The sequence below is a fragment of a genome, unplaced genomic scaffold (assembly GCF_019419815.1).
Source record: "Pyrus x bretschneideri cultivar Hongxiangsu unplaced genomic scaffold, Pyrus_bretschneideri_v1 Contig27, whole genome shotgun sequence".
NCBI classification, from domain to species: domain Eukaryota; kingdom Viridiplantae; phylum Streptophyta; class Magnoliopsida; order Rosales; family Rosaceae; genus Pyrus; species Pyrus x bretschneideri.
The window spans coordinates 409,945-425,836 of NW_025999579.1; the positions used below are offsets into that span (position 1 = coordinate 409,945).

General features: G+C 38.2%; 2 protein-coding genes across 6 annotated transcripts; both read right to left on the reverse strand.

The window, feature by feature from the left end:
- Positions 1 to 673: 673 nt before the first annotated feature.
- Positions 674 to 7,225, reverse strand: LOC103941357 (nuclear exosome regulator NRDE2). The gene is made up of 10 exons (XM_048587679.1): positions 6,334 to 7,225; positions 5,304 to 6,078; positions 4,538 to 5,153; positions 4,149 to 4,320; positions 3,554 to 3,914; positions 3,055 to 3,165; positions 2,186 to 2,537; positions 1,508 to 1,733; positions 1,182 to 1,403; positions 674 to 1,024 (listed from the first exon to the last, which is right to left on the reverse strand). The coding sequence occupies exons 1-10, from the start codon at positions 6,840 to 6,842 to the stop codon at positions 871 to 873; spliced, it is 3,498 nt and encodes a 1,165-aa protein (XP_048443636.1). The 5' UTR covers positions 6,843 to 7,225; the 3' UTR covers positions 674 to 870.
- A 138-nt stretch (positions 7,226 to 7,363) lies between these two features.
- On the reverse strand, positions 7,364 to 14,542 carry LOC103933814. Of its 5 annotated transcripts, none has more exons than XM_009343497.3 (9): positions 14,401 to 14,542; positions 13,830 to 13,874; positions 12,423 to 13,677; positions 10,790 to 12,131; positions 10,112 to 10,391; positions 9,575 to 9,682; positions 9,215 to 9,493; positions 8,136 to 8,279; positions 7,364 to 7,953 (listed from the first exon to the last, which is right to left on the reverse strand). In XM_009343497.3, exons 3-9 carry the CDS (start codon positions 13,648 to 13,650, stop codon positions 7,765 to 7,767), a joined length of 3,570 nt encoding a protein of 1,189 aa, XP_009341772.2. In that variant the 5' UTR covers positions 13,651 to 13,677; positions 13,830 to 13,874; positions 14,401 to 14,542; the 3' UTR covers positions 7,364 to 7,764. The 5 variants fall into 5 exon arrangements, with proteins under 5 accessions (XP_009341772.2, XP_009341776.2, XP_048443635.1 ...); XM_009343501.3 differs by having other exon boundaries at positions 12,423 to 13,640; positions 14,401 to 14,541; XM_048587678.1 differs by having other exon boundaries at positions 10,790 to 12,119; positions 12,423 to 13,640; positions 13,830 to 13,866; positions 14,401 to 14,507.
- Between the last annotated feature and the right edge of the window lie 1,350 nt (positions 14,543 to 15,892).

A 15,892-nucleotide genomic window follows, 5' to 3' on the forward strand; every position in this document is an offset into this window, starting at 1 on the left:
GTTTTTCGCCGACATCGATTTTGGTAAATTAAATTAACATTATTTACGGGGATCTTCGTGGTGTTCTTGAGTTGATGAACATTGAAGTTTTTCTTGCTTGCGGATTGAAATAATATGCAAAAATCCTAAAACCATATATTCCCCACCCGCAGGGTCGCAGCCACCCATAAATGCAAGGAATTGAAATGTTTTAAAAATTTTGTATGAGCTTACAAATGAACAAAAAACTGAAGATGAAAAATGTAATTTACCTAATTTTTTATTTTCAGAAAATATTTTTCATAAGCATTAAAAAAAACTTTATAAGATATTTGAAAACGGTTCCATTTATTGAGCTGTACATATATTATTAATAGAATATTTGATCCGAAAAATAAAAAAATAAGTAAAAAAATAGTAATGGGGCCCAAAAAATTACCAACACTAGGGCCAACCTTAAGAATATCAACGAAAAGTCTTACATAAATTCTCAAAACCTCACGTTGAGGCAACATCTTAGTAGAAAAAATATTGAGTTTGTACTCACACGGTCCGAACCCTCCACGTCCCTTCAATAATGATAATTTGAAAAAAAAAAAAATCTACATGGTACGACTTCTTCCGATTTCCTTGCCACGCAAAATAACCTTAAGAGAATTCCAGAGTTTGATCTTCACAAAAATTGTGAGCAGTATTGACAGTCTGTACAAAAAAGATTCATTGACCAAGATGTGGGTGTTGTACACACAAATATCTAAAATTCTCTGTTATACATCATTAAAATGGTTGTGGTTGTGTTTTCAACAACCTCCGAACAAACATTGTAACACTTGTCTTCCAAGTCGTTTTGATCAAGTATACCATTTCTGGCACGCATCCAGACACAAGTTGTTACGATACAAACTCATCTTGCAAAAGAATTTCGTAAATGTCCGTCCTCAGATTCAGTTCCTTATCCCGCATGACTTCTTGGAGATCCGACAGCTCTTTTGCAGATAAGATGGAATTCAATTTCATAAAACCATCAAGCCATAGCTTTTTTGACCTATCATAAATATTTATCCAAGTTAACACGATGCAGGGAATAGACGAACGCAAAAATAAGCATATTGTTTAATTAGATCGCGAAACCTCTTGTCAAGAGATTGTTCAAGTTAGGATACAACTGTATTCATGACCACGTCAAGCGAGCAATATCTTACCATGGGCAGGCATGGATACCCCGGAAGAAGTTTCTCCTAGCTGCTGAAGGATTTTTTGCCATGTTCATCTCATATGCAATGTAGCATCGCCAAAGAACAACTGAGTTATGAAACCTATCATCTCCCAATGCCCTCTCAAATAATCCACGGATCCTATGCTCCGATCCTCCTTTACTCAATTCAAATGACAATGCAAAAAGCCAGACGACCACAGAAGGTTTCCTATGGATCATCACACGCAATGCATATGTTACCACAATTTAAATCATCATATTACAAGATCTCACTTGTAACAAAAAGTGTCATGAGGAAAAAAAAAATCTTACTTGTGACAGTGGTCGTCAAACACCCACCGCAGTTTATTAGGTGTCGTATAAAGATGGCCAACTTTGATGAAATCACTAAATAGTTCAGGGCTGCATGGATATATTTGAAGCCCCTGCAATATTGACTCCCAGCATTTTGATAGACTTGACTGACCATGATGTTTCCAAAGCATCTTCATATAAAAGCTGAACATAAATTCAAGTTGATAACTACGGCTCTTTCTCTCTGCAGTTCACATGCACTCAATATAAGCCCAAACAAGTTTATATTTCATTAAATCATGCATATGTCTCCCCAATATCTGGATTGGTTCATAGAAACTAAAAAGAAAGTTGACATTCTCCGTAATTCGTCCCCCACTTAGATACCTTAACATTTTCATCTCACGTATCAATACAATCAAAGTGATGTTCAGTATCATTACCTAACACATGCGTATAATGAGATTTCATGCCTTCACCAATCTTTTTTTTAATGATCCTTTATTAAATTTAAACCATTGAAACCCTCTCTCTTAACACCTACGCGATTATTCTACATAAAAAGTAAGCTATTCAAAAGACACCCTTTATGCAGGGTAGAGGAACTAAGAATATGACTGACAGGATGAAGTAAAATGCTTGAATCATATAGAATACTAACATGACAAGACGTAAGGAGTTGCACAGGACAAATACCTGGAAGCACCAATGCAAAAGCCTGATCTAGAACTTCAATACCCGCAGCCCATCCAGAGGTTAACTCTTCAAATAAAGCAGCAGAACATATGAGAGCAACAGATTGATCATCTATAACACCTCGCATCAATGCCATTTGTACTGTTCTTATTTTTTCTTTGAAACCTTGGCGTGCTCTCAGTAATTGCAAATTTGATGGGTGAGATTTATACGGACTATACGTAGAACCACTTCCTAAGCAAAATAAAATATGCATTGCACGTAGTGATGATTCACACCCATTGCCATGCTCATTAGCAAGCTCTGTCTCAGCATACCAGAAATATAGAAGAGAAGCATTTGACCGTAATTCCTGCTCAACAGTAAAAGATTAAAATAAATACATTGTGTAAATGCCAACAAACAAAATCCATAACAAACCTGCAGATATAAGGCTGAAAATTATTTAAAGGAATCAATGTTCTAGTCATTCACTGTAAACAAAAAACACCCAAAATCTAACAGCCTCATGAAAAATCATATCTAACAGAGAAAAAAAACTTAAAGAGGTTAATGAAATTGATATCAGACATGAGCTCTAAGAGACGGATAGCTCAAACAAGTTTACAGAAACCATGTGCAGAATAGCACAGACAAAGTCAGCATAAATGCTCAACGTAGGTTCATTGTGATCACTTGTTAGCATATACTTTGAAAATAACAATCTCTTTGATGGTCTCAACATTTGCATGACTAACCTTGTAGCATTAGTGACAAAGCATAAGTTTAGAACAAACTAGGAGTATTATTTGTGCATTTCCATAACAAACAAATATCCGTTGGCCAAAATATACTACGAAACATATTTGCAACAAACATGTAGACCTTACCAAAGGAAGCCCTTCAATAGATGACAATGCCATGTCAAATACTCTTCTTGCATGATCAATATTCCCATGAAAAGCCTCCCTTCTTGCATAAACTCCACATAGCAACACATCCTATTTGTAAAAAGTGGCAAAGAGGACAATATCAGGTATACTATCAAACAATCTGTTAGTCAGTAAAAAAAAGGCTGTCACTTTAGAGCATGTCAGAATGTGCAATAATTTAATTTTAGCGATTCGGCCCACTTCTCACACCTGGTACCTCCACGTATCAATGCATTATGATAAATGTATACAGATTTTTCTTAAACCTTCCACAATCGTGTCCCTCATTGAAAACACGTTAAAGCCTTGTTTTAGAAACAAATAAGGTAGCTCAAAAGTCAAAACCTGGAAAAGTGACTAAATTAGGCCAAACAATTCATAGCTTTAGAATTTCAGATCTGAAACCAAATAGGAGATATGATATGTCTGGCAATTGAGAATCAAATATAAATGTTACCTGACGGTCACTCTTTAAGAGGAACTTTGCCAGAGCTCGGCATGGGGTAACTGAACGGCTGGAAGGATTTAAATTCAAAGCAGATAGCTCTTCAGCAACTAAAGCAGCGTCTTCTAGGACAAAATGACGTGGAAAAGCAGATAAACAGAGCAAGGTAGCATTACGAAGAAATTTCATCATGTCTGTTCTTCTGTAGATGTCATTGGTGGTACCCAAGAGAGATTCCAAGCTGAAATTACTTGAACTGCCTTGTGTTTTGATTAAAAAATCATGAACCTTTCTCAAAGTTTGTAATATCGAATCTGGCAATGCCTCCAAGCTAAGGACCTTCTCGGCCCAAGTGGAGCTGTTTGTAGATATCCTGTGTGGATGAGGGGTAAAAGCATTATATTATTTGTTGATGAAATTTAACTCAAAAATACAAAGAAATGAAAGAAAACTTAAAGAAACAATGCAAGTTTAAACACAACACTAATATTTCCACTTTCATTGTGGAAATCAGATTCCTTTATTTTATATGGACAACGAAAATACGAACATAAATCCCATGCAACAGTGATAAGATTATAGAGATACAATACTAATAGGACCTCACCATTGAGAGCTTTTCCCGCCAAAGAAATCAACGAATTGTAACACTAGAGATAAACGGGCCTCAGATGAGCTCAAAGAAAACAGGTATTCGTTGACATCTTCATACATTATGACTCTCGAAAGGTGATCATCTGTTTCTCCATCAGGTGTACCAACATTATGAGAGACAGCAGCTGCATCATGTTCAACCCCAATATAAACTGTGTAAGAAAATCTACAGGGAAGGGTGCACGCATAATAACTTCAAGCACATTCACATCTTAAAAGAGAGGGGGGGGTTATTCAACGGGAACAGAACAAAGCAAAAAAAAAAAAAAAATATCCAAAGACCAAATGAAAAATACAAGCACCCATGAAAGAACACAACATTCACACAGAGAAGGAGTGAACCTCTTGTACGAACAGGCATCCATTGAACGCAATCTCTTGATAACTCTTCTTCTGACCATTTAATCCAGGTTGAACTGTCTTTAATCTCACCACTAGCACCAACATCAACATCAATCCCTAGCATCTTTAGCAAAGTTTCAGTATCTTCTTCTTGCTTGACATCTTCATCCTCAAGTTCCTCTTGAAACTCCTCAACCACTACATTACTTTCGGACTCCTTTTCGGTCTCTATACTATTTTCCTTATTTTGTGCGAGTGGTTCTGACCAACCTGTCCAGCCACCTTCATCATCATGTGCAGTCTCCTCTCTGATAACCCTTTGCCTATTCTCTTCCTCTTTCTCCAACCATGTAGACCAACCAAGAGCACCTTCTTCTCCAACTCTTGCACCATCACTGTTCCAAAAGTGCTCGAACAGTATCTGTTTACTCTGTTCGGTGAGGAGTAAAGATGGACAAAACAAACTGAATTCAATTTCAGCCTGAAATAGAGCAGTGGCCAACTCTTGATAGCCAGCCTGCCATTCAAACCTACAAAAACTGAGAAATATATCAACCAGACCAAGTTCTAGTTGAACTGTAGCAGCATCTGGAGGATGGTTTTCTGCTTGGCAAACCTGCATCAAATGGACACCACATTTAAACAAAAATAAGTTAACCTTAGAAGCTTGTTAAATTATGGACACTATAGCCTCTTGTAACAGGGTATAGAACAATACAATCTCCAATAAAACAAAATAATCAGAGAATTAAGTAAGTTTAAGAACCTGCCTAATGTGCTTTCTGCAAGCAGAAGCTAGAGCCTGGATTGCATGTGTGTACATTTTTCTCATGTCTGAAACCTTGAACCTGGAGAACTCCCCTTGAATGACGCGCAAAAATTCTCTCCACAACCTGTAACTTCCTGAATGTTGTATAAGTATCTTTTCCCATCTACTAATTAATACATCAGAGTTGTCCCTCCTTTGATAAGCCTTTAGAAGAGGAAGCAACAGTTCTTCATTATCTGGGTTAAGCTCTGCTGCCTTCTCCAGTATGCTAATCTTTTTTTCCAGAATCTGCAAGCGAGCACCTTTCTGGGGTTGCATATCAGCAACCCTGTCTTGGAACTCTGCAAAATCCAACCAAACCTTTTCGTCATGGGGGTGCTCCCTCGTCAGTTTGTTAAACTCACGTGTTTTGCGTAGCACTTCATCTTCCCAAGACTCTTCAACCACTGAAGTTCTCGAGAGTGGATCATCACCATCAACACATTCATCATCAGATGTTTGAGCATCTGTTAAAGGAATAAAATCTCCGGAAACTGTAGCATCAAGGTCTCTGGGGACAAGTATACGAGCACGCTTTAGGTTCTTATGCCGTTCCAAAGCCATGTACTTTGCAGACCAATATCGACCAGCAGATTTTAGTTTCCCATCCAATGCTTCAACATCAGCATCTCTATCCAATGTCGAACCTGTCTTGTTCCACCGGGACAAACCTCGAAAATCAGACCTGGATAGCTCAGCAAGACCATAAGGTTTGTAGCGAGCAATGTCCATTCTGCATTAGAATTACAAATTAGTTCGAGTCAATCAAAAGCTTCAACCTCATCAGTCATAACAAACGAATCCTACAAATTTGGCTCAATTCCTAGCATAAAAAAATTCATTGATTTGCTCAGAAAATACAGATAAACATGAAAATTTTAAACTTTAGGCATAGTAATTAGCAATTTAGCACAATAATTTGACTAACATAGCAATTAGCAATTTAGCTGAAATAGCGATTAGCAAGTTAGCTGAAATAGCAAAATACCTGTACAAACTTCCAAAGGCCAAATTGTCACGGTCCCCATGAGAATCGAGGTAATAATCTTTGGAAGGTTTAGTCTCGGAGTCGGCCCAAACCCGAACACCGGACTTCCTCGACCCATAATCGGCGAACGCTCCGCTTCCTCTCTCGACGGATCTCTCTCTCCTCCTCTTCTTCCTCCTTTTACTCTTCTTCTTCTTCTTCGTCCTCTCTCTCTCGTCGCTCCTATCGGATCCAGAAGAAGACTCCAGCATCTCGTACGGCTGCGCTTGTGACCGCACATCCCCCTGTTCATGTTCTTGCGGCGCGGGCGGTGACGGCGGAGGCTCGGGTTTGAAGTGTGCGGCGACGGCGTCGTTTATGGCGGAGAGTTGGGTGGTGAAGCTGGTATTAGAAAGCCACTGCGGGACGCTCGTGATTTGCTGAGAGGCGGGTACGACGGGGAAGAGTGACGTTTTTGCCGCTGCGGATGCTGCTGCTTCTCCATCCGACGGTTGTCCGTCGTCCTCCATTTTTCTCGACGAACGAAAATATGCAAATTGGCAAAATCCAATCTGAGGTGGAGGGCCACGGCGTCTTCTAGATTCTCCTCCCCCTCATTCCACTGCAATTCGGGCCGACTTTTCTGATCCGGCCCATGTTCAATTTTCTCCATCCGCACATATTTAACTCAAGCCCAATCTACTGACCAGTAATAACAGAAGCCCAACCCGACCATAATCCAATTGCTTTTGAAAAAAGTACTTAAAAACGCAAGAAGATGCTTCTCCATTGTATAACGTTGTCCAAAGCGCTTTTAATCATGATAACTCAGGCCCTACATCTATATGTTACACGTTCATTCTACTCGTTTGATGGACTGGTAGTTCGAGCTAATTGAAGGCAAACTGTAGAGTTTGTGAGGAGATGAAAGCTGCAACTTGTTTGCACTTCTGAATGTTTTAAGAAGATAAACGGCATCCGAAAGTACAAAATGCACGTACAAAGCACAGCGGTTGCTTGGCACGGCTAAAGCAAAATTGGACAGGGAGAGTTTCACAAGATAATTACTAAATTACCTAAAAGAATATCCCGCACTCATGTACAACACGATTTCATGATGATCTTCCCCCTCCCCCGGATCAAACAAAGCGAAGAAAGAAGAACCTAAGAATACAGTCGGTGCGTGCAAAATGACACTCTTGGATTACAGTTAATTTTGGAATACAACTTGGTAAAGGGGGAGGACCGAAAGGTATTTCAAACAAAAACCAAACACACCTTTCAATGCATCGTGCAGCAATGCCAAGGGCCGAAATCTAACATATGTATCACTGGTTCCATTGTGGAATCAAATGCTGGCCCCTTCGTAAAATGGACGCCCAAAACTCCAAAATGCAAGCGCAACTGCGCTATGTTGTCTTTACCAAGAGCATCTTCATACCGTGCAAGTGTTCAAGATGATATGGGTTCATAAGGATATGATAGCCACGGGTGCTTCAGAGCTTCAGATGCAGAAGGGCGCTTCTTCGGGTTTATCTCAAGCAGATGACCAACGAAATCTATGAAGCCTTGGTCCCCCATTGGAAGCCTGTGCCTCAAGGATGTCTTCTTTGGTATCAGGTATTCCAGTCTGTTAGTTTCCTGAACAACAGAGAAGAATAGCACCGTTTACAAAATAAATAATAAATACATGAATACCTGTAAACTAAGGTTACCTGTGTTTGTACAAAAACGAACACAACAAAATTGGAGAAAGCTGATCTGTGAATTAACAAAGATTTATTAAATAAATGGAGTAATTAACTCAAAACCATATGGCTTACCTGATTCCGTTCATAAAGCATGTGATTTTTTGTGAAGTATTTGTACGTATCACGTCCTTTGGCTAGCATGCCTTGATCAACAGGGGAAATGATTCCCATCACCCGTGCAAGTAAAGTTGCAGGGGAATCATTCTGGAAGAGTACCTACACAATATACATACATAGCTTGTACTGAGAAAACTTGTAGCTTATCATGATTTTTTTCTTTTTCAGTATCAATATACAATATACCTACACAATATACATACATAGCTTGTACTGAGAAAACCAGTATCATGATTTTTTTCTTTTTCAGAAAACTTGTAGCTTATCAAATTCGAATCACAATATACATACATAGCTTGTACTGAGAAAGATTTCTGTTCAGTATATTATCTGTACTTTATCCTATGTACAGCTGAATCTCTGAAGGAAGAACCAAGTAAGATATACTGACACAATGATATAACTCCATTTCCTGCCTACATGTCAGGAGAATCTATATTCGGTGTATTGCAAAATGATGACTCAAACCATATTGAGCTGTGATCAAAATTCGGGTATAAACTTCATATTTCTTTAGTCTGACTTTGCAGGCACCAAACCGTTCATAAGACGACAGGAATTTATAGCAACGTCATTGAATAAACAAGTCCGCATAACAATATATAAAAAACACACTTGTTTTGTTTTGTCATTTATCAAAACACAATCTCATGAATTAGTGTTAAGTAGTTCATCTCCGCATCCACTAGAACGGATTTATGGATGAATCACAGATACTTATAAGGGGCAATAATATAGAACAATAATAGTCACAACTTCACATACACACTACACAGACAGACAAACCCGTAATGTCACTCGTAATAAACCAGTATTCTTACAGAAGCTGAGATTTACTTCAACCAGCAGTCAGGTTAGAGCTTAACATTAACAGATCTCAAATACCAGATAATTAAACGAAGTCAATATCTAGTAACCATGTTTGCTATAACTTAACGAAACAGTTACAATCACATGCTCTAATCAATAATCCAAACATTTGTATTAGGAAAATAAAATCTAACAATATGTATACATGGATGCATAGCACTTACATTGCCAGTGCAAAGTTCGGCCAAGATGCAGCCAAGCGACCATATATCTATCTTCTTATCATATGGAAGTCCCAAGATAACCTCAGGAGCACGATAGGATCTGGACTGAACGTAGGAGCACAGATGATCCGTCTCAAAGCAGCTACTTCCAAGATCAATGACTTTGACCTCACATCTACTGTAGCTTTTGACCAGTATATTCTCAGGCTTCAAGTCACAGTGTATCATGCCAAGGCCATGCAAAAACTGAAGCGCCTCTAGACACTGAATCGTAATTGACTGCATAAAAATTCAATAAACCTTAAACACCAGCATAAAAAAACTAAACGGTTGTCAAATAGAAAATGGAACTAAACAAACCTGCAGTCGTGGCATGGTGAAGTAGACCTCCCCTCCTGACTCCCGATTAAATTTATGAAATTCATACAAGTTTGCTTTGAGAAGTTCACATACTATTAACAAATGTTCCTACAACATAAAGTCAAATTCTAACTAAATAAAATTCATTGAGACAAATATGTAATTTATAAATGCACAAACAAGATTAATGCAGGAGGCGCAAGTTGGGAATATAAATGACTGTAAAAACCTGCCCCCAAAGGAATCTAAATCTTGACATGACTAACCACAGAATAGATACACAAAGATTTCAAGTTTTTGCCTTCCTATGCTAACATAAGGGCACTGCCATGAACATTATGAGTCCCAGGTACACAAGACAATGAAAGACGAGTCACACAAATCTAGCAAATAAATGCACACATATGAAACAATTATCTCTCAAAGTCTTATAAAAGCGACCAAATAAGATAACCGCTCTCCGGGGTGATATCGACTGGTTGAAAGGTTTGAAAGAGAACGTTGTTAAAGTAAATATCAAATTGTGCATTTCCTTACTCGATAGTAGAAGTAATCGTACAATCGAAGAATGTGATACTTGTCACCAGGATCATGCTTGTTGACGTATTTGAGAAGCTTTATCTCATCAAGGCTCTGATCAAAGAAGTCTTTGTTGTTCTTTATAATTTTCACACACACATCCATGCCTGTATGTAGATCATGAGCTTGTATAGCTTTGCTGAATGCAGCTGATCCAAGATATTCAGTAACATGATAGCGGCCAGCTAATACAGAATTCAAAACAACTTGAAAATTTTTGTCCTCCTCAAAGCCAGTTCTGTGGAACAAAAACATGGGGTTCAAATTAGAAGAAAGTTAAGAAGCCAATGATAAAAAAATAGCAATGAAGAGCTTCAAAGTAGCGAGAAACATCAGCAAAAGCAAAAAGACAAAAGTCCATCACAAGAGTACACGACTCAACAGAAGAAATCACACAATAAAGCTGTTTCAAGTTTAGGGGGATTGTGTTGTCATGATGCTGTTCATGTTATACGGAAAAAAAATAAAGGAAACAACGAGAGAGATAGACAGATAGATAGAGGGGAGTAATTAAGGTATTATTCTTCTTTCTTGAAGAAAACAAGGTCTAACACTACAGTTTCAAAAGTTTCCAGAGCATTTTAAACCATGATCAATTAGTTTATATTTGAGATTGGTGAATAGGCAAGGACGTGCCTGTTTTTCCTGTGCACAATCTTGAGGTTGAAGGTCTCAAACTCTTCCTCTTGAGCCTTTATTTGCCTTACTTGTTCTTGCACGGCAGCTGCCTCTTCATCCTCAAGTAATGCCCCCGTATCTTCTTCCCTAACAGCAGCAATTTTCTCATCTTCTTCTTGCTTGGCATGCTCTCTTTCAGCATAAGCATAATTAGAGAGCGTTGAGGGAGTAGAGTTTGTGGATCTAACAGCATTAGCATTATTTTCATCCCTAGAACTCATTCTAGGTGAGGACTCATTACTTTTTTCCCTCCATGAAGCAAGCATGTTATCATCATCAGGTTCTTCAGTGACAACAGCATTGAAGTTGTTTGACCATAACGGTTTACTAGAGCTTGCCTGCACCAATTGTCCATCTCTCAGTGGTGGTGGGAATGAAAATCCCCCTTCTGAATGATTTTTCTTCTGTCTAAATACACCATTATCATTCTCAACTATATATTTATTTGCCTCATGTTTACTAGTTTTCTTCTTGTCCCTCTCAAGTCTATCAATACGTTTCTTATCTGAGTCCTGATTATTCTTCCGTGGCCCACCAATTCCTACATCATGGTCCCGAAAGTATTCTAGATCCCCTTCACTACTGCCACCAATCAAACTTTCCCGTACTTCGCTGCCGAAATCAGCAGCATCGCTATTGATTCCCACACCTATTGATCTTACTGAACCAAGCTGGTCGTCATCCACACAAACCTCCTCCAAACATGGCCTTCCACTCTCATTCACAACTTTCCCATTCCCTAACATGATGAGTTCATTCGTCTGAGTGACAAAGCCCTGCCAGACAGGTTCTGAACGCATTAAATTAAGCTCCTCTTCATCCATCAATTGTCCATCATATTGAGCTATTAAACCATTATCATCAGTTCTCCCATACAATTCAGTCACTGATAATCCTATAGGATCATCTGAACTCATAATTGGTTCAACATTTTTCGCTTGGAAGCACCGCTCACCAGAGAAATAAGAATCCTCCTCAGCAAAAGATTGATCATCATCCTCATCTTTGGTTGGACCCCTTTCCTGTGGATCTGGAACACTGCCATGACCTGTTCCTTTTTCATTGTCACTAGGGTAATCAATTTCATGAGCCAAAAACCACGCCTCATCTTCAATCGGTTGTCTCATGTATCCGACATCATCATCATCATCATATTCATCAGAGTCCCAATATGGGTAGTCAATCGATTCACCACCAACAGTAGCAAAACCAGAAACCAGATCAGATGCATCCTCTGCAATCCCCTGACTTACAGACAGCCAACTGCCTCCTACAGGCCTTTTTCCACCTGAACCATAATCTTTAAAGAAGAAATTAGAGACTAGACATATCAAAACAACCAAGATAACGTGACAAGAAAATTGACTCTGACCAACTTCAGAAATCCAATATTTGAGGAATGTTCAAGACAAACTCTACTTAACTAAGCAGACAAAGGAATGGGTAAAAATGATCATTGCGGTAAATAGCTGCCAAGCACATACCAATAAAAAGGTGTGAAATGATTTGAAGTCTTGCAAACCAGTAAAAATAAAAAAACTGACGTCTGCAATAGCTACTTAAAACAAAACAAAGTGTATCAAAAACTAACCTGAAGAGTTGATTTCTTGTCCAATAGGTACATCCAAATATGACCCAATAAGAAGAGCATTGTCAGCAATGCTGAGTTTCGCGCATGGCCCGTCTCGTTCAAACTTTTCCTCCCAATTAACATTCAATGGTTTGTCCTCTGACTTGAGTTTGACAGGTGGCAGCCTAGGGAACTCTTCCTTTTGATTGTCAGACAAAATAGGAAAAACTAAATTACTAATGGTCTTTTGCTCAGAAATCCCTTGTGACTGGCTTAAGTATAAAGCTCTTCCCACCTCATCAACCTGCTCCTTTACTGTTGCCCTAATATCAGCCAACTCAGTTTTTCTCTTTCCTTCTTTTTTGTCAGAACCAGGAGCACTATCATAACTCGTTGACACATCACCCTTGGAGAAAGGAAACACGGTCTTGACAGAACAATCTTTCCACATCTCTGAAGGTGGATTCGTTGGTTCTTCGATTCTTAACCAAGGATTCCCTGCTGCATTTTCTTTGAAGACCGTGGTACTCATCTTAAGTTGTTGTTCAAGTTCCTTAGGTTCGCTTGTTTGGGTTCTGTCAGGCTTGAATTCGACACTAGCTTTGCTAGTACTTCCAGACCAAGAGGTTTTCTTTTCACCAGAAAAGCTAATCTCTTCTCCATATTTCACAATGGCTTTACCTGAATCAGGAACTTCAGTTGTATGATTCTTTGATTGTTGGGATATCTGAGGCTCTGGGAAGTTAGTGATAATACCACCGCCATCACTTTGATAAGGTTCTGCAGGTCCATTGCTCGGACTGGACTTCCAAGAATATAAATCAAGCACGGTGTCCTCTAAACCTTTAGAGAATGCAAAGCTCTTGTGATTTGTCCCAGCCACCTCAATAGACTTATTCCGCTCCCCAATACAAGCAGCATTTTTCAATTTGCTTTCAGACCCATTTCTACCTGTCCCACACTCTATCTCTTTCACTATAAGTTCCTTAGAGACTTCACCACCATTCCGAGATCCCAAGCCTTGATTTTCCACCACTAGCTTGTCCCTGTTTTCAGCTTCCAATGAACGACCTGAATCCTTCTCTTCAAGAGTAAGCTTCTGAAGGAAACCATTCAAATCAGAACGATTACCAAGCTCACTTCGAAGAGCTGCCTCTGCTCTCGAAAACCTATTCTTCCGCAGAAAGTCCAGAATAACGTCAACAGAGTTTGAGTCCGTCATTTTCAGCCTCCTAAAACCTACAAGCATGCATAAAAAACTAAGCACCCACCAATCCTGAGAACACACCATTAACAAAAGTTCAAAAATCCATCTTCCAGTTTGCCTCACTTTTCCAAGAAAATGAAAAACAGAGCAGATTTTCGAAAAAAATAAATAAAGGAAACGAAATTGACACTCCTTCCTTCCATATAAAGTGAAGAAGTTACCTTGTATTAAGCTCAACGACTGGCGCCATTTTGTCTTCTACTGTTCTGAGCAATGAAAAAATGGAACATTCAGAATATCAAAAAAAATCTTTTCCTTTCTCCCACATTTTCCGAGCAACCAAGCAAAACCATTCAATTTTTCCCAAAAAAAAAAAAAAAAAAAAAACCCCAAGTTGTATTCAGTAGAGAGTGCCGACCGGCCTCAAAGTCTCATTACTTTGGGTCCCGAAACCGCTTATTCTCAACGTGGATCCGGCATTTACAAGCAGGCCGAAATTCCCAAATCCTCCACAAACCGAAATTTACAAACCCTTAAAATCCCAACAGATTTACGAGTTCGCGGAGTGGGATTCAAATCCCACGAAACTTTCATAGCCATTGGACCAAAACACTAAACCATTTCTCGGCCGGAGAAAATCAAGATCTGATTTTTAATTTAAACCCGTGATTTTTTGGGGAAAAGGATTTGTGGGTATCGGAGAAGGGGACAAAAAAGGTTGAAACTTGCAATTAGAAAAGAGAAAAGGGAGTTAGAAATAGAGAGAGCGGCGGAGGAAGAGAAGAGAGGCACCTGGTGGGAATGGGAGTGGCCGGCTGCTGCTGGCGCTGCTGCTGCTGCTTTTGTTTCTTCTCTGTGTAGGCTTTCGGGAGGGGGCATGCGTGGTCTCCTGAATGGAGGTGGAGCCTTGGAGGTGGTCCAAAACCAATAGCATTTTTTTTTTTTTTTTTTTTTTTTTTTTTTTTGGAAATTAAACTAATAGCTTCTTTTAGTTTTAAAATTTAGATGCCCCTGGAATAAATTGAATATATTCACTCACTACTCTCGACTTTATTTCGAAATAAAATATTAATATTTCACTATTATCTCTTCTTTTTTATTTTTTTATGCCTCATTGATCATTATGTTGAATAAATTGTTACGAGTAAGAGTTATTTTGGTACAAATGAAATGCTACACTAATTTATACTTGAGAGTTATAAAAAATTATTAATAATAAAATAAACTTATTATTTGTACATCAGCATGATAGCATCTATTGTCTGTAGTTCCCGCGTCTCCTAATGACATGATAAACTTTTTAAATAACAATAAAAATACTGTGAAAACCAAATTCACACTACTTTTATCCTAAAAATATATTTATGATTTTTGTTGTTATTTTATTTTTTCTTAAACATGTTTTTAAGTATCATTGTATGAGTTGTGCTAGCATTAGTCGTAGTGTTATTTTAACACATTATTAACATTTGCTTACACACTTTGTATGTATAAACACAATTTTTTAGAAAATGAGAATGAGGGATAGACAGAGAATGTGGGGGGAATGAGAGGTTTTTTTTTATTTTTTATTATTAGAGATATTTTAATATCACCTGTAGGTAAGGACTTCAATAAAAAAAAAGTAAAATTTAGACCTATGAAATTACATTATTGTCCATCATTTTTTTTTTTTTTGTGTGATATAAAACTAAATAGTATTTTTACCTCTTTTGATTGACAAATTTTTTTTTTATTAATTAATAGAAATGAGCGCGGCATGTATTTTAACACATTTTGAATGAGCTTAACACAGGATAAAATTAAAATTGTAAAATTGTTTCTTTTGGGCTTCTAATTGTCCACTTAGTAAAAATTAGGCCCTCCACCATCGGACACAATTGGTTTCCCTCGGAAGCAATGTGAGCCCATTATCTCTCTCTGGGCCTGGAGTTTACATTACTCTGGACAAAACGAAGATCTGGTTTGGCATCCAAAGAAAAGATGGGCTGGACTTTATGTGTGCATAAGTCCATGATTGGTTCAATAAGTTGTGGTGGTTAGAGGTCTGTTTATATTATTCTGGACAAAACGATCATTTGACTTATACTACTTTATACTCACCCATTATAACATTTAACCTTACGAGATTTAACGGTTTTTGTTCAGATGTATAATTTAAATGTGTACTTTTGACATATACTAGAGAAAACCCCCTCCCTCTCTTTACTAGTAAGCCACAAAAACCACGAGATAGTGAAAAGACATTCAGATATGCATGAAGACCGAATGCAAGTTGTGTGTG

Bases quoted from the DNA above. Each gene is read 5' to 3' on its own strand.
- LOC103933814 (XM_048587676.1), bottom strand. From the start codon at position 14,487: ATGCCCCCTCCCGAAAGCCTACACAGAGAAGAAACAAAAGCAGCAGCA. The intron at 13,867-14,400 runs GTGCCTCTCTTC...TCAGAACAGTAG, and splicing joins GCCACTCCCATTCCCACCAG to AAGACAAAATGGCGCCAGTC. The intron at 8,280-9,214 runs GTAAGTGCTATG...TATATTGTGTAG, and splicing joins CCGAACTTTGCACTGGCAAT to GTACTCTTCCAGAATGATTC.
- LOC103941357 (XM_048587679.1), bottom strand. From the start codon at position 6,842: ATGGAGGACGACGGACAACCGTCGGATGGAGAAGCAGCAGCATCCGCA. The intron at 3,915-4,148 runs GTGAGGTCCTAT...TCATCCACACAG, and splicing joins GGCGGGAAAAGCTCTCAATG to GATATCTACAAACAGCTCCA. The intron at 3,166-3,553 runs GTAACATTTATA...TTTTACAAATAG, and splicing joins TCTTAAAGAGTGACCGTCAG to GATGTGTTGCTATGTGGAGT.